The sequence below is a fragment of the Vicugna pacos genome, chromosome 14, assembly GCF_048564905.1.
Source record: "Vicugna pacos chromosome 14, VicPac4, whole genome shotgun sequence".
NCBI lineage: Eukaryota > Metazoa > Chordata > Mammalia > Artiodactyla > Camelidae > Vicugna > Vicugna pacos.
Genome location: NC_133000.1, coordinates 7,384,448 through 7,411,109, shown reverse-complemented (window position 1 = coordinate 7,411,109; position 26,662 = coordinate 7,384,448). Strand labels below are relative to the sequence as shown.

Genomic DNA, 26,662 nt, shown 5'->3' with positions numbered 1-26,662 from the left:
TAGTCATATATGTAATTTAGACTTTTCTAATAGCCACATTAAAAAAGCAAAAAGAAGCAGGTGAAATTAATTTTAGTAATATATGAACCCAATACACTCAACATATTATCACTTCAACATGTAATCAATATAAAAATGATTGAGATATTTTACACACTTTTTTTTTCATACCAAACCTTCAAAATTCAGTGTGTATTTTAATCTCAGTTTGGACCAGCCACATTTCAAGTGCTCAGTAGCCACATGTGGCTAGTGGCTTCTGTATTAGACAGTGCAGGTCTAGATTGAAAAAAGTAGTATTTGAGGCTGGGCAAGAATGTTCTTGTAAGAAGTATGATAGGATACATACATTATAAGCATCATTATTTTATGATATATGTATATTCTCCATTGTCTATGGTTTCCCCTAATATTTAGAGAAGCTTTTGAAATTCCAGTGCTTCTCAGTATTCTGTGAATCCTTCCTGCAATGCTACGAAGAGATTTTCAAGAGAAAGCAGCTCATCTCCGTGCCCACTCGTCCCCACCCCTAATCCTAAGAGGAAGTAAAATTATTAGCACAGAGCCCCTCCCTACTTGGAGAGCCCCTCCCAAAGCTCGTGGTGAAATCTCTAGATTTCGTTTTAGAAGGAAATTGCTTTAATTTAATTTAAAAATTTTAAATTAAATTTAAATTTTAGTTTACAAAATAGGATCACTCTATCACACTCTTGAGTGTGAAATATTGGAGAGTATTATGGTGATAACCAACTGGCACTCACCAGTTCCTGGAACTTAGAATTTAATTCTAGGTACTTATCTATACTATCAGAAGGCTGCTTCTTTCCCTGGGGGGCTCAAGTAGTTCCCGAAGAGACCATGTCTTTTCAGGTGGCAGCAGAATATGAACTTGGGGAGTAGCCCGCCCTTCTCATGAGGCCTAGTTTATGCTGCTGTGCATAAATCAAGATTAGTTTTAAGGGGTGATTTTTTTCTGAAGAAGAAGAGATTTAAAGTTATGTAGAGGCAACAAAGCTTTCTAAGAATATTTTTGGCAGGCCGATAAAGATTTAAAAAAAAGAAAAGATACAGGCCCTGGGAGAGTGGTGGTAGCCGTTGGGACACCAGCCAGAGATTGATGCTCACAAACTGGGGGAGACAATGAGCCTTTACTGTTACTATTCAAAATGCTGTTCACATTCTTTTATCGTCAACTGAAACTATTTCACTTTCAAGGTCTAGGCCAGTGGGCGGTGGGGTGAGGGAAGGCTTTTGCGGCGGGCCTGCCTTCCAAGCGGGCAGCCGGGAGAAATGTCCAGTGTCCCGGTGGGCCAGTCCTCTCCCCTCAGGGCGAAGGGAGGCCAGGGAGTAGGGCGGAGAGCAGGGGTCGCGTCACCAAGGTTTTCCCGGCTGTCAGTCTCCCATAGTCCCCAGCTTTCCAGGTAGGGACGCCCCCTCCCACGCAGCGCGGATCGGGCGGGTGGGAAGGAGGGGCTGGGCTCCGAGCGCCCGCCCCTCCATCTATCACATGGCCGGAGAGCCACAAAAACAACAGCTTTGGCCAGGACCCTGGCTCCAGGAAAGGGAACCCAGGGCTCTTGCGACCAGCCCCCACCCAATGGAGGAGAGTTTTCTTGAATCCTTTGGGAGGCTGAGCCTCCGGCAGCAGCAGCAGCAGCCGCCGCCTCGGCCGCCGGCCCCGCCGCCCCCGCGTGGGACACCTCTGCGCCGCCACAGCTTTCGGAAACACCTCTACCTCCTGCGAGGCCTCCCGGGCTCCGGGAAAACTACGCTGGCCAGGTAATGACGGCACCCGGGCGCCGCGCGCGGACAGGGCCGAGCGAGCCCCTCGCCCGGCCCCGGCCCCGGCCCGAGCCTGCCGCGGGGCAGCCGGGCCGCCCGGTCCCGCCCGAGCCGCGGGCCCAAGCTGCGGGCGGCCCGTCCCGTTGGTTCCCATGCTGCGCCCTCGCGGGAAGACGGCTGTAGGCACTGCGCCTGGCGCGAGCCGCAGATGGCACCGGCCCCCGCGCGGCCCCTGCGCCAGCCGGGCTGGGGAGCCTTCGCCCCTTGCCCGGGGTCGGGGGCCCGCGGGGAGTCTTCTTCAAGAAAGCCCGGTGGCGACTGCAGAGAAAACCGCCGGGCCGACCGCTGGCGCGCAGACACCCGCCACGGTGCGTCAACAGGCGTTTTAAACCGGAGCGGAGAAACGGGGGCCTGGGGTCGGGGGCCGGGCCAGTTGAGGCAGCCCTGCGTGTGCTTTGGCTGAGAAAGTGCACAGGTGCCTGGGGGAGGGGGTCGCGCGGTCGCCGCAGGCCGTCATTGACACAGCCTGGCTACGGGAGCGCAAATTCATTTACTCGTGAATTGCGTCATCGGCCTCCGAACCGGGTCAGAGCAAAATTATGCGGGCTTGTTGCTGGGGCCACCTTGCTAGGCCCGCAGCTGCAGCCTCAACTCCGACTTCTGCCCTGCACTTGTTCCTACAGCGTTGAACTGTTTCTCTCCTTGCCTTTGCTGACTCTGGCCCGCCTGCCTGGCTTGCCTGCCTAGCCTGCCCTCTGCCACCCTTGCCCTGAATGATTCCCCCAGTCCTTTACGACTTAGGTCTGTTAGCTGACCCGGCAGCTACCCCACTGGTTGATGCTCGCTCTCCCGGCTCCTCCTCGGCTTCCTCGGCTTCCTCGTTTATACCCCTGTGGCTTCACTTGGTTTGCACATGGTTTTGTTTATCCTTCTGTAAGTTTCTTGAAGGTAGGGGCCCTGTATGCTGTCCTGCCAAGCACAGTGTCTGGCACGAGTAGGTGTCATTAGAAGTGGACCTTTGCCCTCAAAGAGCTTTCTACCTCACCAGAGAGATAAGGCTGGCTGTAAAACCGGGAGAATGGCTGTAGAACGGTGGAACCATAGAAGAAGAACCAAGGTAGCACACATTCAGAAGTGGATTTGAATGGTACCCAAAGACTGGGAGGAGGGTCTGGGTCCTTTGAGGTTAGGAAACAGTGACAGCTATGGTGATATGCTGCCAGTTTTAATCAGGATTAGTGACTGATTTGTGGAGTAGAAGCCTCTAGCAAAACAATATGCACCTTTCAATAGGTCTTCCCTCTGGGTGGAGACTAGGGGAGCCTGCTTAGAATCCAGTGGAACTGCTTATTTTGTGATACGGTCATGGTGGGTACATCTCTTACCAACCAAGTGTCTTCTGAAATCAAATCCTGTTCAGTTTCACTTTGGCTTGCTGATCTGTGACCTATCACACAGAATGTCCAAGAAGGAAGAAAACGTCTTTGGACAGATTTTGTTTATAACTACTCAGAAGGGAAGTGAAGCGATGAGCAGAAGTGCAGAGAACTGAACCGCAGAATTCATGGGTTTTGGACCTCACTTTTCTCATTTGTAAAGTGAGTGGGATGGCCTGGGTGGTCTTTAAGGTCCCTTCTGGCTCTAACACTCTGCACTTTTAGGATTTTAATTCCTGATTGACATTTGGCTAAACGGAAGACACCGGATGAGAGACCAGCTTATTAAAGAACACCTCCCTAGGGACGACTGGAGTGAGCACTGGCATGGGAGTCCGAAGATGTGCCTTTAGATCCTCTTCATTACAAAATAGTTGGTGACTTTGGGCAATCACCCACCTTTTCTGGGACTTACTTTCCTTTCATGTGACTACTAAGAAGTGATTAGGTTAGAAGATTTATTGACGATCTTTCTAGCTCTTAATTTCCAGTTGTAGGACTTAAAAATGTTTTGTTATTACTGGCTAGGTAAAGAACTCTGACCCCAGAGTCAATTTATGCCTTCAGATCCAAGCTCTGCTACTGACTAGCTATGATCTCAGTTCCTCTGCACCTCAGTTTCCTTCCTGTTAAATGGGGATATCTGCTCTATCTACTTCAGAGGGCCCTTGTGAGAATTAAACATGTGTGAGAGAACCTGTTAAACTTTAAAGTGCTATATAAATTTTAGAGGCATTAGTTACTGTCCAAGATGTTGGGTCAGCTGAAGTAATCTTCAGAATGTTCCTGGGGAGAAGTCTGGCTCTGAAGTGGAGTTGACACTGTGAGTTCTCCTGATAGGCTGGGCATCGGCAGTTCAGGAGCAGAGGACCTTGGCCTTGCCTCCGGGTGGGTTGTGTATTTGCGTAGAAATCTGGGAAGTGGCAAGCAAACAATCCACAGCTCAGCAAGGAAGGAGGCCTGCAGTGAAGATGAAAGGTGTGGAGGTATTCACAGGCTGTGGCCCTCAAGGAGCTGCCTTCCCCACTTTTGTGGGGAGCTCCGGTGGGGAAGAGAAGGAGGATGGCAAAAAAAAAATACACGTGTAAGAAAATAGTAAAACTGTAAGGCTGTCTTATGTATTGTTGGATTCTGGGAAATTCGTATTTTCATTCTTCTATGTATTTTCCAAATTTTCTATAATGAGCATGTATTTCTTGGATCAGAAAAATAAAACTTTTTTCTTTTAAAAATTGGTGGAGATCCATTTTTACATATCCGGGTTCATCTTTTTTTCTGCTTAACCTTTATCTTTCATTTGATTAAATAAATAAAAATGTTTTTGAAATTAGGATATGTCTGATCTTCCAAATCAACATTGGACTTCTGTGCTCTTCATCTGTATGTTTTCATAGTTTGAAAGGGCTGGAATGTCGAAACCATCTATTTAAATTCTTCGTACATATTAAAAAATAACAGTTGGAGTTTTATTTGGTTTAAAATTTTTTAAGTACATCCGAGTACCGAAAAATCAGCGTGCACCCTAACTCTGTTTTACCATCTCAATTTCATTTAAAAAACATTTCAAAAACAGATTCTTACTGTAAGTCCTACTCTCAGGAATTCATTCGAAGACAATAGCTGGACGGGTGCGTGAAGACAGAGGAATGTGCGTTGTAGTTTTTTAAATGATAGAAACAATGTGAGCCAACTTAATTAAACGTACAGAAATAGAGGACTGGCTCATAAGTCATGAGTCATTAATGGGAACATAGATGCACATTTTACATGCCAATATATACACAAAATCCCATTTTGTGTTCAAAGAAAGGGGTCTGCATATACTTATGAACAAATGTGTGGAAAGTTGTTGACAGTTGTTGACTTTAAGGCAGTGTGATTATAAACTTTTACCTGTGACTTTTTCATTTTTCTCTAACAAATATATATTATGCATTAACTTTTATTAATTAAAAAAATTTTTTATATGTGTTAAATTTTTAAAGCTATTTAAAGTTGAAAATAGTTTTATAAATAATTTGGGTAGATAGACCCAGGTGTGTGACAAAGCATTTATTAAATAACCAAATAAATATGTCATTTTATATATAAAAAGGCTTCTCTGGGTTTATTCTTAGTTCGACATACTAGGAAGCCTTTCATTAAAATGGAGCTAATATTCCATTGGTTAGTTTATTGTGAGGATTTAAGATACTGTGGTAAACAATGATCCTGTGATTATGTATGTGTAAGCACTGTAGAATACGTGGGTTATGTAATACCAACTATTATCAATTATTCACTAATCAACAATAGTAGAATTCACTGAGTACTCCTAAGACTGTTAGTGCTTGTTCAGTAAGGTATATGGGAAATAAGATTAAGAGCAGGAGCCTATGCAAGACTAACAAATGGAAGACAATAACCAGTATGCTACTGTGGGTAAGTAATGTCTCATGGGGAATGGCGTCTTGTGTGCTGGTGGTGTTAAAGGCCAGGGGAGTCACTGAGGATGGTTAGGAAGGTAAGATAATTAGGGAAGAGATAATCTCCATGTGGAGCTGGCCTTGAAGACCAGGAGGGTGTGGCTGAACAGTGGAAAAGGCCTGGCAGCATGAATAAGGAGATGGAGATGGGAAAGAGCTGGATGTTCTCCTAGGCTAGTGAGGAGCATGGCTTAACTGGGGTGGATCGTTTATAGTAGTGATGTGTTGGGTAGGTAAACCCAGGACTAGATCATGGAGAGCATTAAACACTGGATAAGAGGAGTACAGAGCTGACAGAAGAAGTAAGATTCCAATCTCAAAACTCTCACTCTCCGCAGGTGATGCAGAACTATTTCTGTTTTCACAGCTGAACTCATAAACTCGCTTGGATCTGTACCTGTCCTTATCTTCTACCTCAGTGGAGACATCTGTGGGTGTCTGTTTACCTCCGTGCTTTCTTCTGTGTTGTGTGTATGTGTGAAGATATCCCCCCATTTGGGGCCATTTTAACCATTTATAAAGTGTACAATTCAGTGTCATTAATTGCCTGATATTGTGCAACCATCACCACTGTCTTTTTCAAAAGAATTTTATCACTCCAAACAGAAACTCTGTACCCATTAAGCAATACCCTCCCCTTCCTCCCTCCCCTGAGCCCCTGGTGACCTTTGATCTACTTCTGTCTCTGTATTTGACTACTCTAGATAGCTCAAGTGGCATCATACAGTATTTGTCCTTTTGTGTCTAGTTTATTTCACTTAGCTTAATGTTTTCAAGGTTCATCCATGTTGTAACATGTGTCATAACCTCATTGCTTTGTGACTGAATTATATTCCCTTGCATAGTTATACCACTAAATCATCCTTTTGAAATGAAATGAAATGGCAATAGGAGTAGGTAGTCTTCCCTTTTTAAAAAAATTTTTAAAGTCTTTATTTGAAAAATTAAAAGTTGTCAACCTTAAGCAAATTCCTGGAATTTTTAAAAATCTTTATGTGTCAAAGAACAGTATGGGAATCAGACTCCAGGACATGTTGCATCCTTTGCAACGTTCTAGTTTGCTTTGGAACCATAAAGAATGTAACATGGATTCGGTAGGCTCAAAAGATGCCTGCTGACAGCTCTCTTTTCTCTGCATTCATATCTCTGAACAACATGGAATTTTCCATCCAGAGAAGTACCTTTTCATTATTTCTTGGCACTAGAGCTTTCCAAGGAGGTGAAAGAATGCTTTCCTGATGTAGTGTAATGATAAGACAGAGATGGGGACAAAGGTGTACTTTACAGCCAAATGTGGTGAAATATGGGAAGCAGTGAGAAGAGGGGATCAGTTAGGGCCACTAACTGTGAGTAGTCAGACCCCAGAGCACTTGTGCCCCAGTGCTCCTGAGTCTGCCGTCCTGGACCATGGTGTTTTTGTTTATGAGGCCAGGGCTCTCATAAATAAAAGCAAGGTCAAAATAGAAACTTTGCAGTATTCCAAGTCTGGGTGTATGAAACTAGAGTATCAGGCAGGCAACATCTCAGATTTTTAGCCATTTTGGTCTACTTGGGGAAGCTATTAGCTTTTTGTATTTTTAGTGATTTTTCATAAGATAGGTCCTGATCTCCTTTCCCCATCCCTGAGAGTCCTTGCAGTGCCTCTCTCTGCAGGTTGGGATGAATGAGGATTACACATGCTGTATATGTTCCCAGAGAGTAAGAACATGGAGTGCAGTATATGCTCACAATCACCTACTAGAAAGGTAACACGGAAAAGAAAGCCCGTATGTACTGAGTGTGGACTGTGTGCAGGCACTGTATATTTGCTGGCTTACTGGATCTTTACAGTAATTCTAACATGAAGTGTTTTTATTTTATAGATGAGGATGTTAAGATCAAGGAATGAAACATTTGCTTCTGAGACTCGGGATTTCATGATGCACAAAATGGTCTCACCTTAACAGGGATGTTCACGGACAAACATCCACTGATTAGGGAGTCCTGTTGAAGTAAGATTGTATTACTGGGACGTCTCACCATCCCTTCCCACACTCTTCCAGGATATAAGGAAAAGGGTCTAGGGGCCTTCCCTGCTCTCTAGAGTAGCACCTCCCCCGCCGTCTTTGCCCTGTGCTTTGACTCCCCTTTCTTCCTTGCACCAGCACGGCCTGGCATATACTTACTTGTTTATTATCTATTTCGCTTATGAAAAAGTGCGCTTCATGAGGTGGGATGTAAGCTCCACAAGATCAGGAACTTTATTCTGTTCAGCCCCTAAAGGAAGGCCTGGCACATAGTAGGCCTAAACGTTTGATGGATTTGTTCATGCCAGAAGCTTCCTAAGAGTTGGTAGCTCAGAATCAGCATGGGTCTTGAGTGAACAGCAAAACCAAAAAGGAGATCATTCACATAAAGAGAAAATGTGAAAGAATGAATAGGCTGTGGAGAACAGACAAGAGGAATAAAGGAATGGAGCCACTCTCTCCAAATGCTCCAATGTTCTCTTCAATTCCGTTCATAAGAAAACCATTCCTGTGTTTTATGTGTGAAAATGTTTGATGTGCCGTCTCCTTCGCCCAACAGTTATCCCTAAAAAGAGTTTTAAAAATAAGTATCAGAGGTACAGCTGCTTTCCCATAATAAGCAGCAGTCAAAAAAGAACCCAAAGTGACAGTTTTCTTGTACGGCCACTGTCCTGTTGTCTGTAAGTGATTTATGACATTTTGGGAAAACACAGCCGAAAACAAGTTAATGCTGAGGTGGGTGTGTGCTTCTGATTCCTTCCCCTCTTCTGAGCATGGCTGGAGTGACCAGCAAAACACAAACAGAGGGGAAACCTGTGGCATTGCTGGATTCTCCAGAAGGGCACTGTTCACGTGCAAGATACTGAAGGGATTTCCGTAGATGTGTGCCGTGGGGCCACATTGGCACTTGAGGGCTAACTGCGAGTCTGGTTTTGGATCCCATAAACTTGCCCTGCTGTGAGGGGTGAGGGATGAGGGCAAAAGTGAGCAGTAGGACGGCCTGGGAGCCCTTCACTGGAGTCCTGGTAGCTGCTGTGGCTTGGTGGTATCCGTGGGGCTGGTGACGCTTGAGGTCCGTCTCTCCAGGGGCAGGGCTAGCCTTGGCATGGTGGTTGGCAGCACCAAGAAGGTCAGGCCACCCCAGGCCGCAGGGGACACTGTCCCAAGGTGTTTACAGCTGTGGCTCCCTCCCCATTCTCCTCAGGTTGTTTGGTCACCGAACCTGTTTCCCACCTCCCAGCTTAAAGTCCTCGAGGAGAATTCTAATAACATCCAGAGGAAGTGCCGGAATCCGAGAAGAGTCCTCTCTCCCAGTCATGTTTGGGGGTAAATCTGAGGTTTGGGTAAAATTCTCAATGTATAAAGATGAGTAAATAGAAATTCTCCTCACACAGTTTGGGACCCTATACAAAGTTTTCATAATTAAAGCAACAGAACCATTCAAGAACCATTCATACATTTACCAAATATTTACTGATTAGTTTGCCTGTACCTGACACTCTTCTGATGCTTAGAATAGAACAGTGAACCAAAGAGAAAAATCCCTGCCTTCATGGAATATGTATTCTATCAGAGAGAAATTTTTTTTTTGAAGTAAAGGAAGTTGTAAACATCTGCTCTGCTCTGTCCTTTCGAAAAAACAAACAGAAAGGATTCCATAGCTCTTCCACTTGAGGTACAGATCCTCAGGAGACGCTCTACGTTTGCAAAGGGAGATTGACACAACGATGTTCATTGAAAGTTGTTCATGATAAAATTGCAAACAACCTCAGTGTCATCAGAGAAAGGGATACATGTGGTTTGTCTATTTTTCAGCACTCTATCACAGTGATTTAGTGTATAGCTCTGAGGCCAGAAGCCTGAGTTTTAATCCAGCTGTACCGCTCACTGATCTGTTTTTTCTTTTTTCTAGCTTGATTGAGGTGTAACTGACACATTGTGTAAGTATAAGGTGTACAATGTGTTGATACACTTCTGTACTGAAAAATGGTTACCACTGTGGTGTTAGCCACCACCTCCATTGTGTTGGATAATGAACCACTCCTTTTTTGTGGTGAGAACATTTAAGATCTATTCTCTTAAGTGACTTTCAGGTATATAATACAGTATTAACTATAATCACCATGCTGTACACTAGCTCCCCAGACTTACCTTATAATTAGACATTTGTACCCTTTGATCAACACTTCCCCATTTCCCGTACCCCTCAGCCCTTGGTAACCACCGCTCTACTCTATTTCTATGAGTTTGACTTCTTTAGATTCCACATGTACGTGAGATCATACAGTATATATCTTTCTCTGATTTATTTCACTTAGCATAATGCCCTCAAGACTCATCAATGTTGTCACAAATGGCAGGATTTCCTTCTTTCTCATGGCAGAATAATATTCCATTGTATATATTTCCCACATTTGCCCATGTATCCATTGACAGGCTCTTAGGTTGTTTTCATATCTTGACTACTGTGAGCAGTGCTTCAATGAACTTGGGAGTGCAGGTATCTCTTCTAGGTCCTGTTTTCATTTCCTTTGGATGTATAAGCAGAAGTGGGATTACTGGATTTTATGGTAGTTCTATTTTTAATTTCTTGAGAAAACTTCATTCTGCTTTCCACAGTGGCTGCACTAATTTACATTCCCACCAACAGTGCACAAGCGTTTCCTTTTCTCCACGTCATCATTAATCTCTTCTTGATGATAGCCATTCTAACAGGTGTGAGGTGATAGCTCACGGTTTCTTTTTTTCCTTTCTTTATATTTTATTTAAAAAAATTTTCAGTTTTATATATATCTATTTTTATTGAAGTATAGTCAGTTTACAATGTTGTGTTCTAGTGTACAGCATAATGCTTCAGTCATAAATGAACATATGTATATTTGTTTTCATATTCTTTTTCACCATAAGTTACTACAAGATATTGAATATAGTTACCTGTTCTATACAGTATGAACTTGTTGTTTATCTATTTTATATATATTAGTTAGTATCTGCAAATCTCAAACTCCCAATTTATTCCTTTCCATCCCCTTTCGCCCCTGGTAACCATAAATTTGTTTTCCATGTCTGTGAGTCTGTTTCTGTTTTGTAAATAAGTTCATTTGTCTTTTTTTTAATTCCACATATAAGTGATATCATACGGTATTTTTCTTTCTCTTTCTGGCCTACTTCACTTAGAATGACAATCTCCAGGTCCATCCATGTTGCTGCAAATGGCATTATTTCATTAATTTTTATAGCTGAGTAGTATTCCATTGTATAATTATACCACAACTTCTTTATCCAGTCATCTGTCGATGGACATTTAGGTGGTTTCCGTGTCTTGGCTATTGTAAATAGTTCTGCTGTGGACACTGGGGTGCATGTATCTTTTTGAATTAAGGTTTCCTTTTGATATATGCCCAAGAGTGGGATTGCTGGATCATACGGTAAGTCTGTTTTTAGTCTTCTAAGGAATCTATATACTGTTTTCTGTAATGGCTGCAGCAAACTACATTCCCACCAACAGTGTAGGAGGGTTTCTTTGTGGTTTTGATTTGCATTTCCCTAGTAATTAGTGATATTGAGTACCTTTTCAGGTACCTATTTGCCATTTATATGTCTTCTGTGGAAAAAGGTCTATTCAGATCCTCTGCCCATTTTAAAATTTGATTGTTTGTTGTTTGCTAATGAGTTGTATGAGTTCTTTATATATTTTAGATATTAATCCCTTATCAGATACATGATTTGGAAATATTTTCTCCCATTTTATAGGATGCCTTTTCATTTTGTTGATTATTTCTTTACTAAACACTTTATTAAAGAGACTGTTTCTCCATTGGGCATTCCTGGTTTGTCAAGTATTAGTTGACTGCATATGTGAGGGCTTGTTTCTAGGCTCTCAGTTCTATTCCATTGGTCTATGTGTCTGTTTTTATTCGAGTACCATTACTGTTTTGTCTGCTATTGATTTGTAGCTTAGTTTGAAATCAGGAAGTGTGATGCCTCCAGCTTTGTTGTTCTTTTTCAAGATTGCTCTGGCTAATTGGGGTCTTTTTTGGTTCCATACAAATTTCTGGATTGTTTGTTTCATTTTTCTAAAAAATGCCTTTGGAATTTTGATAGACATTGCACTGATTCTGTAGGTGGCTTTGGGTAATATGGATATTTTTACAGTATTAATTCTTCTGATCCATGAGCACAGAATATCTTAACCATTTGCTTGTGTCTACTTTAGCTTCTTTCATCAGTCTTATTGTTTTCAACATACAGATCTTCACTTCCTTGGTTAAATTTATTTCCATGTATTTTATTGTTTTTGATGCTGTTGTAAATGGGAATATTTTCTTTTTCAGGTGTTTTATTGTTAGTGTGTAGAAATGGAACTGATTTCTGTATGTTGATTTTGTATCCACTCACTCGTCTTAATTTCTTCATTTGTAACATGGGGGTTGTGAGCAGTACTTATCTCAGGTCTATTTGAGCATTATATGAGAAATGTCATTAGAATAGTGCTTGAAACATAGTAAGTACCTAATAAATGTTAGCTATGTTTATTCTTATGGCATTAATGGCTACTCTTTATGTAGCAGTTAAAAGAAATGGACTAAGTCTATATATCAACATGAATACATCTAAAAATATATTTTCCTTCACTTATTTGAATATTCAACAAATATTTATTGAGTGCCTACTATGTTCCAGGAAGTGTTCTAGGTACTTGGGAATCATCAGTGAACGAAACAGACAAAGATCCTGCTCTCATGGACCCTATATACCAGAGGTAGGGAAAAGGCCGTAAAATATAAGAAAACTACCCGTTATGTTAGGAGGTCATAAGTGCTGTAGAAAAGGGATAAGAGTATATAGTAAAGGGTTTTGGGATTGCCAGAGTTAAGGTGGAGGTTTGGTTGGATTTTAAACCAACACAACAAATAGGAGAAAATGTTAATAATTATCAGCTTCAGCTGGTTGATATACTGGTGTTTGTCATATTAATTTCTTTTAACTTTATACACAAAAATTTTTTTTCTGAAAAATTCTTGTCTCTGATATAAGAGGTACAAGAAAAATGATAATGAATCTGAACTATAAAAGGAGTTGGCTAACTATAAAAGGCTAAGATGCAGAACAAAGTTTTTGAAGGAGCTGAATATTTTAAAAAATAATTTAAGGTAAATGTTGGAATTTTGAAGTTTATGAGACATAGAGATGAGCAGAACCACAATGCAGCAAATCAAACAGTAGCATAGAAACACAGAAGACCAGTGTGAGATTAAATAGAACCAAATAAAACCAGAATAAATGTAACCTAAGCAACAGTTACAGATTTAATAGAACATATTTATGAGTTGAAGACTTAAACAAAAGTGATAAAAAATAAATTCAGTACCTTGCTATATCCTGGTAAGACTGCTGCAGAAGCTGCTAACCGGCTACCTCTACTTCCTTAGTCCCTTTTTGTTAGGTGTGGCAACGTGCCAACCACGTTTTCAAGACTCCCTTGTTGCTTCCTGCTCTGTAGAATATGGGTGTAAAAGCTGGAACTGCAGTGGCACCCTGTGCCCATTAAGGGGAACAAAATGGAAGAATGAAAGAATGGAAGCCACATGTTAAAAAAAGGACAGTAGACACACGTTTATGAAAAAAGGAAAAACAAAAGATGGCAGACACCTGGGTCCATGTTGACCTTGGGTCCACGTGATACCAGCCTTAGAATCTACTTCTGGATTTTTCACACACGTATATATGTATACACACACACATACATGTATATGTACATTTTTAAAAGCCACTGTTATCTGAGTTTTCTATTAAATGCAATTGAACTCAATTTTAACTGAAACAAATTTGAACTAAAAATATCTGTGGAAAAGGATTGTAATAAGTAATTCTCATTCAGCCAAATTGTGTTTGAAGACAATAGAAGAGCTTTCTTAGATCCACAAGAACTCACAAAGTATAGAACAGCCATGTGCCCTGACTGTATTAACCTGGGGTACAATTCTGGCAGCACCATATCCAGGTCTTATAAATCTGGACTAGTTATTTAGCCTCTTGAAGCCTTAGTTTCTTCATCTAAAAAATAGAGAAAATGTTGTTTCCTTTATAAGATTGTTGTAAAGGATAAGGAGAGAGAATATATGCCAAGCTCTTTGTTTAGTGCTTAGCATTCTTAGAAAAAAAGCAAATTTATTGGGACAGCCAACTTTAGTCCACCATGCGAAGACTCAAAGACATCAAGAAGGGGAAATCATTTTATTTGATATTGTTCAGAAATGTGTCTTCAATAAAATAAGAAAACAAAAGTATACATTTTGTAAAGGAAAGATTTGCAGCTAGTGAATGTAATCAAGGAGATAATACTGGAAATACTGGGGAAAGAGACAATGAAGAAGAACTTAGACATCAAGCTTAGTGGGACAAAATAGAAAGTCCAATCATAGGCCTAATTATTTGTTATCATTTAGTATACATATAATACAAATATTTCAAAACAATGAGGAATTGATGAAATGTTCAGTCAGTGGTTTGGGGATAACCAGTTTCTCATGTGGGCAAAAAATCAAATTAGATCCTCAACCACTGCCACCTACTAAACTAAAATTTTAGATGGATTGAGGAGTAAAATGTAATAGAACACAAATGAATGTTAATATAATCTTGGGGTGAGAAAGATTGTTGTAAATGTATTATCAAAGGCAGAAAGTGGAAAATAAAAGATGGATACAGTGACTAGAAAATTTCTAATAAGTTAGACTTTTATGTTAGAGTTTATTATAAAAAATTTAAAAGAAATTGATGTACTTAATAAGAAATTTAATATTTAATAAGAAAGCCATAAACCTCTCAGTAGAGGTTTTTTATTAACAATCAAAGAACATGAAAATGCAGTTCACAAAAGAGTATCTCTAAGTGACCAGCACAGATAAGAAAAAATATTTAAACTTGGTGGTAATAAAAGAAGTTGGGGACAAACTAAGTTCCTAACCATAGAGCATTCGTTAAGTAAATTATGGTACATCCATACGAGTAACTACATCATTAAAAGAATGGTACAGAATAGTATTTCATGAGGTGGGAAAAAACTGCTGTGGAAATAAGTTTGGTGAAAAGATGAAATGCTCTAGATTATGTTTCTTTTTATGTAACAAAACATCAGAGGAAAAAAAATTCTGTCTCCTGGAAAGAAGGTCAAAATGTTTATAGTAATTATTTTTAGGTGGGGGGATATAGGAACCTCCCCTATTTTGCAGTTTTCTCTTTCGAAATATTTTGCAGTGAATATGTATTACTTTGCTAATTAGAAAGGAAAAACAGTATTTTTAAGGTTTCTGTAGACTAAGACACAGGAGCCAGATTGAAGGGCTACCTGCTGGCCAAATTTGGGATAGTTTGAGCATCATAAAGACCAACAGTAGTGAGCATGATTAACAGGGGAAGGGGAGAGAAAGAGAGCTGTTCTTGACTAGACAATGCCACCTTGTATATATAGAAGAGATTATATAATGTGATAATCGTTATTCTTCAATTCCCAGTGTAATAATCAATTTGCCAGTGATCTAGCAATGAATGTAAACATCATTGAGGGAAAGGTTTTAGGGAACAGGATTGTTACATGGGGTCTCATGTTTCACACCCACCCACCCTTCCCACGCCCAGCCTTAGGTAGCATTACAAGTGAAGCAATGGAACCTTTATAGAGGAGACATCTGGCTGACACCACCTTTTAGCCAAGTGATCATACTTAGCATGATGGTACAAATGGTCATTATGTGCAATCTGAAGTAAACATCACCTCTGTAGTCACCTTCCAAAAATGTTTAACCTGGATCCAATTATGAGGAAACAATCAGACAAACCCAGAATGTGGGGCATTCTCAAGCCAACTGACCTCAACTCTTTAAAAAGGGAAACCAAAGAGGGCACGAGGACAGTTCTAGTTTGAAACACTAAAGAAACATAATAACCAAATGCAGTACTTGAACCTATGAAAGATATTATTGATACCATGAAGGAAATTTAAAACTTTAAAAAATCTATTAACATTAGCTATTATGAATAACTATAATATAAATTATAACATAAGTTAATAAAGTTATAATTTATTTAAAACAATTTATTATAATTATAATTATAAAAATAATACAATGTTATTTTTTAGATCATGAATATGTAGGACAATGTTCTTGTTCATAGAAGATACTAAAAGCATTTAAGAACAAAGTATCATGATGTCTGCAACTTAGAAGGTAACCAGTATTCATTGTATTATTCTTTCAATTCATTTCTATAGGTTTGAACATTTTCTAAATTTAAAAGGTTGAGGGGAAAAAAGTTCAGGGAAAAGTATGGAAAAATGAAACTTACAGGGCATAGCAACCAAATACAATGTGTGGGTCTTGTTTGGGTCTTGATTCAAGCAAACCATGTGTAGGAATAGGTTTATGAAACAATTGGGAAAATTTGAGTGCTGTTGGGATGTTTGGTGAAATGAAGTATGAAGCAGGTGAAACAACATTGGCCATATGATGATGATTGTTCAAGCTGGACCACGGGCACATGGGGAATGATTATGTTATTCTGTCTGCTTTTCCACGTTGGAAAGTTTCTGTGGGTTCGTCACCAGTTGTGGGTTCTGGCCAGCAGAAGTCCCACCGAGACGGAATGAATTACTCAAGACTCTGGGGAAAAGTCAAGAGAGCGAGAGGGAGTTGGAAGCCAACTCCAGAGCCTCTCAGATCTCATGTTTATTGAGTACAGTTGAAGCAGGAATTTAGGGAAGGACAGGGTGGGATCACAATGAGTACAAAGGCTTTGTTTATTGTTGGTGTTTGGCTCAAGGTCATAAGACCCTTTTTGGTGAATCATGTTCGTGTTGAGCCTTTCAGCTTATCAGGGCTGAACGTTTGAGAATCAGCTGCTTGACAAGATTTTCCTGGACTCAGGCGGCTGTGCCTGTCTCAGGTTGCCCCCTCGGGGGTCTTACCCATCACTGGCTAACCAGCCTTCTCACCTCTGAGTCTGCAGCTTTTTACCATTCCAGCCCAAGGCTGTTTTGGGGATAGAAGACTAACAGCAGGCACGCCCAGCGCCGGGGGCCTGGGTCATTGCTAAAACCTCAAGGCAGTTACTAAGCACTTCTTCTTTAAGGAGATAAGTGGCTGGGATTGTTACAATTTGTTAACCCAATCATGGGCTCCCACAAGTTTCCATAATAAAGTTAGGGGTACAACTCAAAATTATATACTAATGTTGAGCTTTGTCAGTGAGTGGGTGAGTGACTAATAGGTACCTAAATATATTTCCATGGTTCTCTATTATTAAATAAAAGAATTATACAAAAGGATGATAAGTTGTGAAATCAAGATTAGAACCTAAGTTTCTCTCCTAGCAGTGATTTCAAGTGAATTTGGGGGAGCTGTGAAGGTGAAGGTTATATGGAAGTAACTGTCTTCCTGTTTTTTCCCTTTTATTTTCGTCCTCTCAATTTCCCTAATGCACGAGGCTCCTGACCACCACAAAGAAAGCTAGAGCTGGGGCATTATCCTCATCACTTCTGAAGCTGGTGGAATGGTATTTATTGCTTCTACTTAAGTTTGAGACTCTCAAGTTTGTCTGTATAATCAGTTCTTCATTTAGGTAGGAGAGCTTTTATTGTCTTGCATATTCAAGATGTACCATGGCTACCAGTGCTAATTTAACATTCAGGTGAAGATAAAACAAGTTTTTGAAGGAATGATCATGAAGATCATACAGGCACCCCTCTCCCAACCCCCTCCCCCAAATTCCATTAGCGTTGTAAAGGTGAAAACCACTCATATTTTTGCCTACCTGTAACCATGTAGGCTACAGTCACATGTGCCTTAGGAAATGAGGGTTAGATGGTTTAGCCCTATAGTGGTCTTGAACAATTTAACTTTTACTCTAAGGCAAAATTTTCCAATCAGGGAGGGTAGTAGTTTCTTTCCTATGTTTTGTTTTTGTTTTCTAGGAAGGAATAGGGTTCAAATGAAATGTGAATTGAACACAAGCCTTAAATTTTTTTTAAAGGAAACATTAGAGAGTATTAACTTCCAATAGATAATATAAACCATAAAAAGGAAAACACCAGTAGATAAGGGTCTGTTTATGAAAAGAAAAACTCAACTCTGGAAATGACAAAACAAAACAAAACCTCTAAGGTCAGACTTAATAGGGAAACAGATGAAACCAGATTTAGAAGGGATGTCATATCAGGGACCAAAAAGGAAAAAAAAAATCTTGCAACTAATATCCATAGTTGCTTAACTGAGTACATAAAAGAAAGGAAAATAAGTTACACACTATTATTTAAACTTTGTAGCTTTCGTGATTTAAACTAGATAATATTGATGAAAATAATTCAAAAACTGTAAAGCTTTCACAAATATAAAATACACACACCTGAAAATGCAGCTAGTGTTGCCCTTAGATTTTCTTCTAAGGTGTCTTTATAATAATTGTTTGTATTGGATGTTAAAGTTTGGACCTTTGATCTGGGTTTTCAGTTTGAATTTATTTAAGGTCAAAAGACATTTATGTGGAAACTGAATTTGTTTCGTTGAATCTTTATACTTTCTTTCATGTCGCTTTCTGTTTCTGTGGTAGATTTAAAATGGCCATATTTTCTTTGCCATCTCTCCCATTATGTACAGATTCCAATATATTGTACTACAATGGCATGTAAATAGTCTCGGTTAGAAAATTTGACTTCACTTCTTACTATTAGTAAAATAATAGTAGCTTACATTTGTAAAGTGCCTTACCTCTTGGAAAATGTATTCCCATACCTCACCTCATTTGAGCCTTACTAGAAGCCCTGTTTAAAAGGTAGTGATTCTTATCCGTGTTTTCAGTTGGGAAAACAGAAGCTTAGAGAGATCACATGACGGGGTAGAGGAAAAGTCAAGAACTGAACGCAAGTCTTTTAAGCAACTTAGGTGCTTCCTCATCATCTGCTGCTTCAGTGCCTTACGTTCTTTCTTGATTAAAGAATTCTTCTTGATGGAGAAGAAAAAACAAAAAGAGTTGACTAGCTCTGCTTTCTCTTGCATTTTCTGCCCTTGTCGTTCTTCAACATTTTTTCCCTCCAACTTTTAAATATCTTTTTTATTGTGAGCATGGCTGTGTTGTCATATACTCTATCTGCCTGGTGAATTTGTCTGAAGTTAGAATTATGCTGGTGAGTGCTGCACGGAAGAGGGAGAGAAACACACACTCGTGGTGTCAGGCGCTGCGCGGGGGGCTTCCCCAGGTTGTGAGGTCGTCATCCTAACTTAGCAAGATGGGTGACATTGTCCTCAGTTTTTTACAGATGAGGAAAGGAGGCTCAGGGATTTACCCTGTTACTGTCTAGCATAATAGCGACCTTCTCTCCCAAAAAGGCTGACTATGGATTTCAATTGGAATCATCTTCTCTTTGAAGTTATTTTGTGCAGAACTTAATGTGCTTTTTTTCTCCCTCCTTAAAGGACATATTCCATGATGGTTTTTCTTTTTTTCTGTGATATTTTCATATTTCAAGAGAGTAATTGAGGTTTAGGAAGGCATGGGGAATGTTGGGTGTTCCTCTTTCCTTCTGCTGTGGTTTCTAAATTTGGCTTAGGTCACTGCTGAAATGTTGCCTAACGGGGTAGCACCCACATCACTTATATCTACATTTCATACCTCAGCAAGAACTAGTTTCAAGGATGGGTCCTTACAGAGGACATAGCTCCAAGGCCAGGGGACCTAGGACAGGTGTGGGTATGAAAGAAAGGGCTGCAGCATGGGCGCGTGGGCATTGGCACATCACAGACCAGTGGCAGTGAGGGCTGTGCCCACAAGGGAAGGCTGTCGTCACACCCGCAATGGGGCCTGAAGAGTTTTGTCTAGAATCAGTCCTGGTTGCTGCAGAAGTCAGTGGTGGTGACCAGTGTTTGTTAGTTTCAAGTCTCCTCTCAGCCCTCTCCTGCCTCCTATGAAGGAATGATACCTTCTAGAAAGGCTAGCATCTCTCTTTCCAACTTGAATTGCAACATCTCAAAACCTGATGGTCTCATAATTACAAACTGCTAAATGTTAGAGATGCAAGGAAGTGATTTACATTATGACAATGCATTGTCATAAAGTAATCTCTTATTTCCCCATTTTCCAGACAATTGCAACACGACTTTCCCAGGGCCCTGATTTTCAGCACTGATGATTTTTTCTTCAGGGAAGATGGTGCCTATGAGTTCAATCCTGATTTCCTGGAGGAAGCTCATGAATGGAACCAGAAAAGAGGTGAAACATTCCTTTCCACACTCCTGGGAAATCCTATTGTGCACGTAGATTGTAGCTACTGCAAAATGAAAAAGTGTTATGGAAGGAGCTTAATCTAAAGTTCTGCCATTTCCCCCCCCTCAAACAGAATGCCAGAGTGTAACCTCCCTAGATGCCAGGAAAAAGAGAATGATTGATAATGGGTTCTGAAATAGGTGGTGTTAAAGTTGTGTAATGAGGACCTCTGGTAATAAAAATAACAAAATATGGAGTACGCTCACCCTTCTCTGACTGTTGCATGTTGTTCACTGTTATGTAACATTGTGTTGCAGCAAGAAAAGCAATGAGGAATGGCATATCCCCCATTATTATTGATAATACCAACCTCCACGCCTGGGAAATGAAGCCCTATGCAGTCATGGTAGGAAGAAGTATCATTCTGAATTTTCAGTTATGGGCATTTTGTGAGAAAGTTGAAACATTTGTTTTTTCTTCTTTTTCTGATCTTCCGTGATCTCATATTCATTAATAGTCGTCCTCTCGGGGAGCAGATAAAGAGGTTTTATTTTAGTGTTTCTCTGTTGTTCAGTGGCTGAAATTTGCTGAGATGCTGGTATCACTTCAGGGTACATTTTAAAAATAGTCCTTGGTCTGAATTCTTGATAAGGTGTCCATCTTGATTGTTTTCCTAAGGGAAGGCATACACAGGAGCCTCCACTGAGACCGGCCAGGAAGTGCTGGACTAGGTGATGCCACCAGAGGAGCTGCAGATGATGTTCATAGGACAGTTCTGTCTCTGTCACGCCGGGCACTTGAGTACTATGTTCCAGGGCAATGAATTTCTTAGTTTAAAAACAGATTTAGGATTAACATTGTAACCCTGTTATGATACTGGAATATAAATATAAATTCACATATAAAGGTAACTAAGTTGTCTACGCTCAGAACAGTAAGATTGAATAAAGCAATGTGCACTTTTTTCTTTGAGTTTGAAATATGTCTGATCTGTTTTCAGACATATTTCATCTTGCGTGCTAATAAGTTTTCATTCCTTACTGAGTGTAGAAAGGAGAAAAGATCCAGAAACATGCAGGGGCAGGAAGAAGACAGCTGAGCAGTCTCCCCACTTGGCTAATTGTAAAGTGAATATCTCTAAAACTGGGCTCGTGGCCGTCTATTTTTAGGCCTCTTCATGTTTTGAGCAAAATAGCTTACATACGAATATTCTTTTCCTTAACTGTACTTTCATCAGTTTTACGTAGGCCCAGACTGTGGGACTTTGGTGAATGTAGGAAAGAAAGAGCATCAAGTTTGTGGTTACTTCAGTTCATGGCTCGAGCGTCCACTTGGGAGAGAAATGAACAGGGACGTGAAGAGTCGAGTTAGTTAAGGCACAGCTCAGCACCAAGAGTCAGGGGTTAACTGAGAGGCTCAAGGGAAGTCATTTTACTTTTTATTTTTTATCTTCTATTTTCTAGACATGGACAATCTTTTCTAGCCACCCACAGCGATTAATAAGACCCAGAAATTAGGAATTTTCCACATGTGACATTTGATGTCCTTCCCAAATTTGAAGTGTCCGTTTAGAGAATAAAGAGGAAATCTTTTTACTTAGCTCTTTTCATTCTGTATTTTATAACACAATAAACAATAGTGATAATAGAAAGTTCAGTTTGAGGTTAAAAAGTAGTGGTCAGTTTATGAATGCAAAGAATGTTTGATGTTTATATGAAGTGGTAATTTTCTAAACTCAATGAAATGGGGCCCACTGAATTGAGCCAAACTGTCCTGCATAGCAGGGAGAGCAAGTATGTGGAAATCACTTTTATTTCCTAAGCTCTGTGCCTGTGGCACCCTCACTTTCTAAGGCATCTGACAGAAGTGAGTCCATGATAATCACGTAAAGGACTTTGAGAAGCCATTAGAATTCATTGCTCATACCTGTGGACAGGGCATTTAAAACTAGTTCTGCTATCTATTTTTTAACTAGCCAAAACAAAGAACTTTTATAATTTTCCAGCATAGCAGATAAAATTGACCAAAATTGATCATTGGGAGCCGTAATAATCTAAGAGTGGCTAAGAAGGGAAATGAACCAACTGTATTTGTTAACATAAACTAAGGCATTGGATTACTGGTCAAACAAAAGGAATTTTAGAAAAGATTTGTAATAAATGTTAAATGGCAGCGTAACCATTCCCAAACATACATACCATGTCTTCAATGTTTTATGTACTTTTGAAAAATCAGGCACTTGAAAATAACTATGAAGTTATATTCCGAGAACCTGACACTCGCTGGAAATTCAACGTTCAAGAGTTAGCAAGGTACTTCTTTGTCTTTCTAGTTCCTCATTATGTATCCTGCTATTTTCAGGTATTTCAGACCGAACAAAAGAATCTTTTCAGGCTGGAAATGGACATGGTAGTTTTCAGGCCAGAAATGGTAATTCTTAGAAATTGATAACTTTGGAATTATTAATGTGAAGACTTTAGTTTGGATCAGTTTTCTGATGTAATGCTAAATGCTAAATCTTGGCTTGGACTTGGTCCTTGAAAAGGACACATTTAACATGCTGCTAAATGCTTCTTTATCAGCGAACATTTAAAAGCACTTTCCTCTGCATGGGATTGCACTTGTGAGTGGTGTTTTTGCACTTAGGCTAAACAAAGATCTTCAGATGTGGAACCGTTTGTGGTTCATTTATGATCTAAATGCTGCTTCTAATTTGTAAAGCAATAAATGTTCAAATAACACTAACTTGTTGACTGAATGCATGGATTCTGATACTCACTATCTGTGCTATTTGATAATGTCAGTGATTTAAAGTAACCAGTGAGATCAGAATTTAGTTTTGGGGAATAGGCCTAGTTCAGCTTACAGTTATAAGCAGACAGTGTTTCCAAAGGGATCTGTGGAGCACCCCCATCAGAATTGCCTGGGGTGGATGTTAAAATCCTAATTCACAGGCCCATCCACAGTTGGAATCTCTGGTAATTGCATTTCAAACTATATCCCCAGTTGATTCTCATGCCCTCTTGAATTAAAGAAGATTGTTTTAATAAGCTTCTAGAAGTATCTAGGACTGACATAATTGATTATAGATATATGCATGACAAACTGGCAAATACATAATAAAAAAAAGTAATGGTGCTCTTTTACAACTTGAAGCACAGAATTGAGATGTCCAGAAACAAAGCATTTCTGAAGCTTTAGCTTTTCGCTAGCCTCAGGGTAGTTTGAGGGTTTGCAGGGCAGCATGAAAAACGGGAGTTGAGCCTGAAAGATAACTGCTAACATGACTGTTACGCTTTTGTAAGAGTTCCATCCTGAGATAATAATATAGTAGTTGTAAAGTACAAGTAACTCCTTTTGCTATGATGCCTTAACTAACCTTTTGCATTTTTTTCCACGTAGAAGAAACATTCATGGAGTCCCAAGAGAAAAAATACACCGAATGAAAGAACGGTATGAACATGATGTTACCTTTCACAGTGTGCTGCATGCCGAGAAACCGAGCAGAGCAAACAGAAGCCAGGACAGAAGTAATGCATCTCCTTCCAACGGTGCAGGGTACTGGAACACCTACGCAGAGTTCCCAAACCGGAGGGCTCATGGCGGCTTCATTAATGAGAGCTCCTTTAACAGAAGGGGTGGCTGTCACCATGGATATTAGAGGTCTCTCTTACAGGCACTCAGAATTTTCCTAAATCAGTTTTTACTTCAAATTTTGGTATTTATTCTTTGTTCAATTGTAGTCAGAGCTCTAATTCTAATGTAAATAGTCGAACCTGAAAGTTTTTGAGCAGAAGTAACTACATTCATCTTCAACAAGCATTTGTTAAAGTGATCCTATATGCATGGTCTGATGCTGGGAACTCTGCCGATTTGATTAAACAAAGTCCCTTTCTATAGGGAAAGGATTAATTTGAAGCTGAAACCTGAGGACATATCCAAGAACATAGTCAGCCTCGTAGGTCCATTAATGAAATGAAGTGTTTATAATATAAAGCTTCAGTACCACTTTCTCTGAAGCAACCTATTTTTTTTCCCAGGAAATTCATCTCCATCAGGAAAGTTGGAACAGTGGGGGAGGAGAAGTAGGAGGCAGGAAAAATTTTAGTGCCATTGCTACGCTGATAATCCATGTTATCTAACAGTGTGAGATGTGTGGCTGTAATGATACTGATTTTCCTTTGAAATGAATATGGCAGAAAGTACACATCTAAGGGAATATTGTCCTTCAAAGTAGACACTTTGGGAAATTATTCCTTTATTTTAGTGATGTATCATTGTTAAACATGTCTGTCAAAATCCTTCTTATTAGCTATACAAGCTACTGAGGAAAATCAGTGTCGTTACTTAAAGTCACATCTTGTGTTTTAACTACCATTTTATTGAACAGGGTTAAACCTGAATAACTTTTGGCTGTTGTGCTAATAGTGTAAATAAAACAGGCCTGCTTTTATAAAACACCAATTTTTAAGAGGAATAATCAAGCAATTTTTAACATTATGCCTATAAACATGTATATAATCATTTGGCAGCCCAAAGTTTTGGGAGTGCAAGGAATTAAGCATCCGAGGACGCAGATCCTATGGAGATAGGTAAAAGTCACACTTGTCTTAAGATGAGCAGTCTTGGTATTTTTATGTGGCATTAAGACAGTGAAGTTCTACCACTTCTCTTATACTAATACTAACTAATGAATCCAAGTTAAATCTCAGCAGATTGAAATCAGATTAGTTTGGTGTGAGACCACAATAGATAAGATCATGTAGGATGTATGCTTTATTTCTTGTTGGCCAACAGCCTTCTAATGTTTTGTGAAGTATTATTTTAAGTGTCCTATCTAATGGTGCTTTTATGGTTATTAAAATTATATATGGTATTGCTTTTAATGGATTTGTCATTGAATCTAAGGTTTTAGTTTAAGAATATAAAAAAGTTTAATTACCATAAATTCCACAGAATCCTACAATATTAAGAACCAACTTTTCTTTTCTATATCATAAACTTATTTACCAGTCTTCAATGAATAGGTAACAAATGCAATCTGATATTTTACTGGCTTATATAAATGATTTGATCTGTACACATTAGAAAGACTATATTATTACTTTAACATTCCATTATCTAACACTATTGAAATCTATACAGCGTCTTGACTACCAGCAACGCATCTGTAATTTTTTCTTCATTAACATTAAAAAAATTGGTGTCTCCTTTGAGTAGCCAAGTTTGGCCAACAAACTAAAGTTTAGCGAATCTGAATGATTTTAAGGTATAGTTTTGCTAAATTCTGTATGTCCAAGCACAACACATAATAATCTAATAATAATGATGATCCACATGACAACTGCCCTGTTTTCCAGGCCCAGGTAGCTCCGGGTATCCTAGTCAATGTGGTCATTGCAGAACTAGCTCAATCTGGATGGCTTGACTCATTTAGGATAGTAGACCAAGAAGTGGCAAAGAACCCAGGTGGGAACTCCTTTTCTTTGATCCCATGGGAGCAGCCTAACGGACCAGAACTCAAGCCCTCCTGACTTAGGTCTGACTCTGCTTAGGGCTTCTGGTTCACCTGGGCTGGACTGGGCTGGGCCACTAAGGAGAAGTAGCCCCAGGTTACAAGTGCAAAGCTTTTAAAGAGCTCAGAATAGCTTCCCTGTTTATTTGCCTTTTTTCCCTATGTGACTCCTAAAATACTTTGTTTGGAAGCATAAGAATCATTGATTAAATGCCACCAACTTTATTTATCCCACCTAGACGTGTTCTATTTTTTCTCTCAACTCCCATGGCTCCTGATTTGTATGACTTTACTGACTTGTGTTGTTTTGTGTATTACCATTTGCATCACTCTTAGAACTGGGATAGTGCTTTACAGACAGAGTAGACTCTGATTAAGTGATTGTTGAGTAAGTTACACAGATTGCTTCTACCATTTATCCCTTATCATGCAGTGTATATTGTTGACTTTGTAATCATTAAATTGTCATTTACTATGTGGGGGGATGATATTCACATATACTCAAGCTTCATATTTTTCTCATACAAGTTGGCTATATTGTTTTTAATTTATAAAAAGCAGTGTGTGCATTAGATGTGTCTGCAGTGGGTTGTCTAAATGGTAATGAAGAATGAAGGAGGTTATAGCTCAAGTTTTTCCAGGAATCAAAAAAAAAAAAGGTTAAATTTTTATAATTCTTTGTTTCCCTGACACTTGAAGTTTTATTCCCTGTTCTGGAGTGGATCACTGGGAAGATGATTAGGATGTGAAGACCAAATTATTATATGAACAAAACTTAAATCACATTAATAAGACTGGCAGAACACTTAAGTTAGAAAGAACAGTAGAGTAGACTACTATGTTAATGATTTTGAGAACAGAGAAAAATCATGGGTCACAGTTATGGAAGAAAACAAATTGCTTTTTAAAAGGATCGATTCTTGGCTTTAAAATGTGTTTAGAATGAGATCTGATAACATGATACTGTATATAAATTTAAGACATATTAAAAGACCTGATTTAAGAGCTTCTCCATGCTATGAGTACCTACTTAGAACTGCTTTCTCTCTTTTCTCTATTAAATGTAAGAAAGTAACAAATTAAGAGAGTATCATCTTAAATTGAACTGTTATAGGTTTAAAGGGGACTACTTGCTGAATCCTGTGATAGGGCTAAAAATAAATCAAGTAGAATCAGTGCCAATTTGACAGAAAGATTTTA

General features: G+C 39.5%; 1 protein-coding gene and 1 non-coding gene across 4 annotated transcripts; both read left to right on the top strand.

Annotated features, from left to right (window-relative positions):
- The first annotated feature begins 1,304 nt into the window (after nucleotides 1-1,304).
- N4BP2L1 (NEDD4 binding protein 2 like 1) lies at nucleotides 1,305-26,472 on the top strand. Of its 3 annotated transcripts, none has more exons than XM_072976097.1 (5): nucleotides 1,309-1,779; nucleotides 19,826-19,953; nucleotides 20,265-20,353; nucleotides 22,309-22,377; nucleotides 23,350-23,541. In XM_072976097.1, the coding sequence occupies exons 1-5, from the start codon at nucleotides 1,508-1,510 to the stop codon at nucleotides 23,404-23,406; spliced, it is 615 nt and encodes a 204-aa protein (XP_072832198.1). In that variant the 5' UTR covers nucleotides 1,309-1,507; the 3' UTR covers nucleotides 23,407-23,541. The 3 variants fall into 3 exon arrangements, with proteins under 3 accessions (XP_072832199.1, XP_072832198.1, XP_072832197.1); XM_072976096.1 differs by lacking the exon at nucleotides 22,309-22,377 and adding an exon at nucleotides 22,183-22,259 and having other exon boundaries at nucleotides 1,312-1,779; nucleotides 23,350-26,472; XM_072976098.1 differs by lacking the exon at nucleotides 20,265-20,353 and having other exon boundaries at nucleotides 1,305-1,779; nucleotides 23,350-26,472.
- Nucleotides 8,272-8,404, top strand: LOC116283403 (small nucleolar RNA SNORA16B/SNORA16A family). The gene has a single exon (XR_004193002.1). It is a non-coding gene; the product is annotated as a small nucleolar RNA SNORA16B/SNORA16A family (small nucleolar RNA).
- Nucleotides 26,473-26,662: the final 190 nt, after the last annotated feature.

Bases quoted from the DNA above. Each gene is read 5' to 3' on its own strand.
- N4BP2L1 (XM_072976096.1), top strand. From the start codon at position 1,508: ATGGCCGGAGAGCCACAAAAACAACAGCTTTGGCCAGGACCCTGGCTC. The intron at 1,780-19,825 runs GTAATGACGGCA...CCCATTTTCCAG, and splicing joins GGGAAAACTACGCTGGCCAG to ACAATTGCAACACGACTTTC. The intron at 19,954-20,264 runs GTGAAACATTCC...ATTGTGTTGCAG, and splicing joins TGAATGGAACCAGAAAAGAG to CAAGAAAAGCAATGAGGAAT.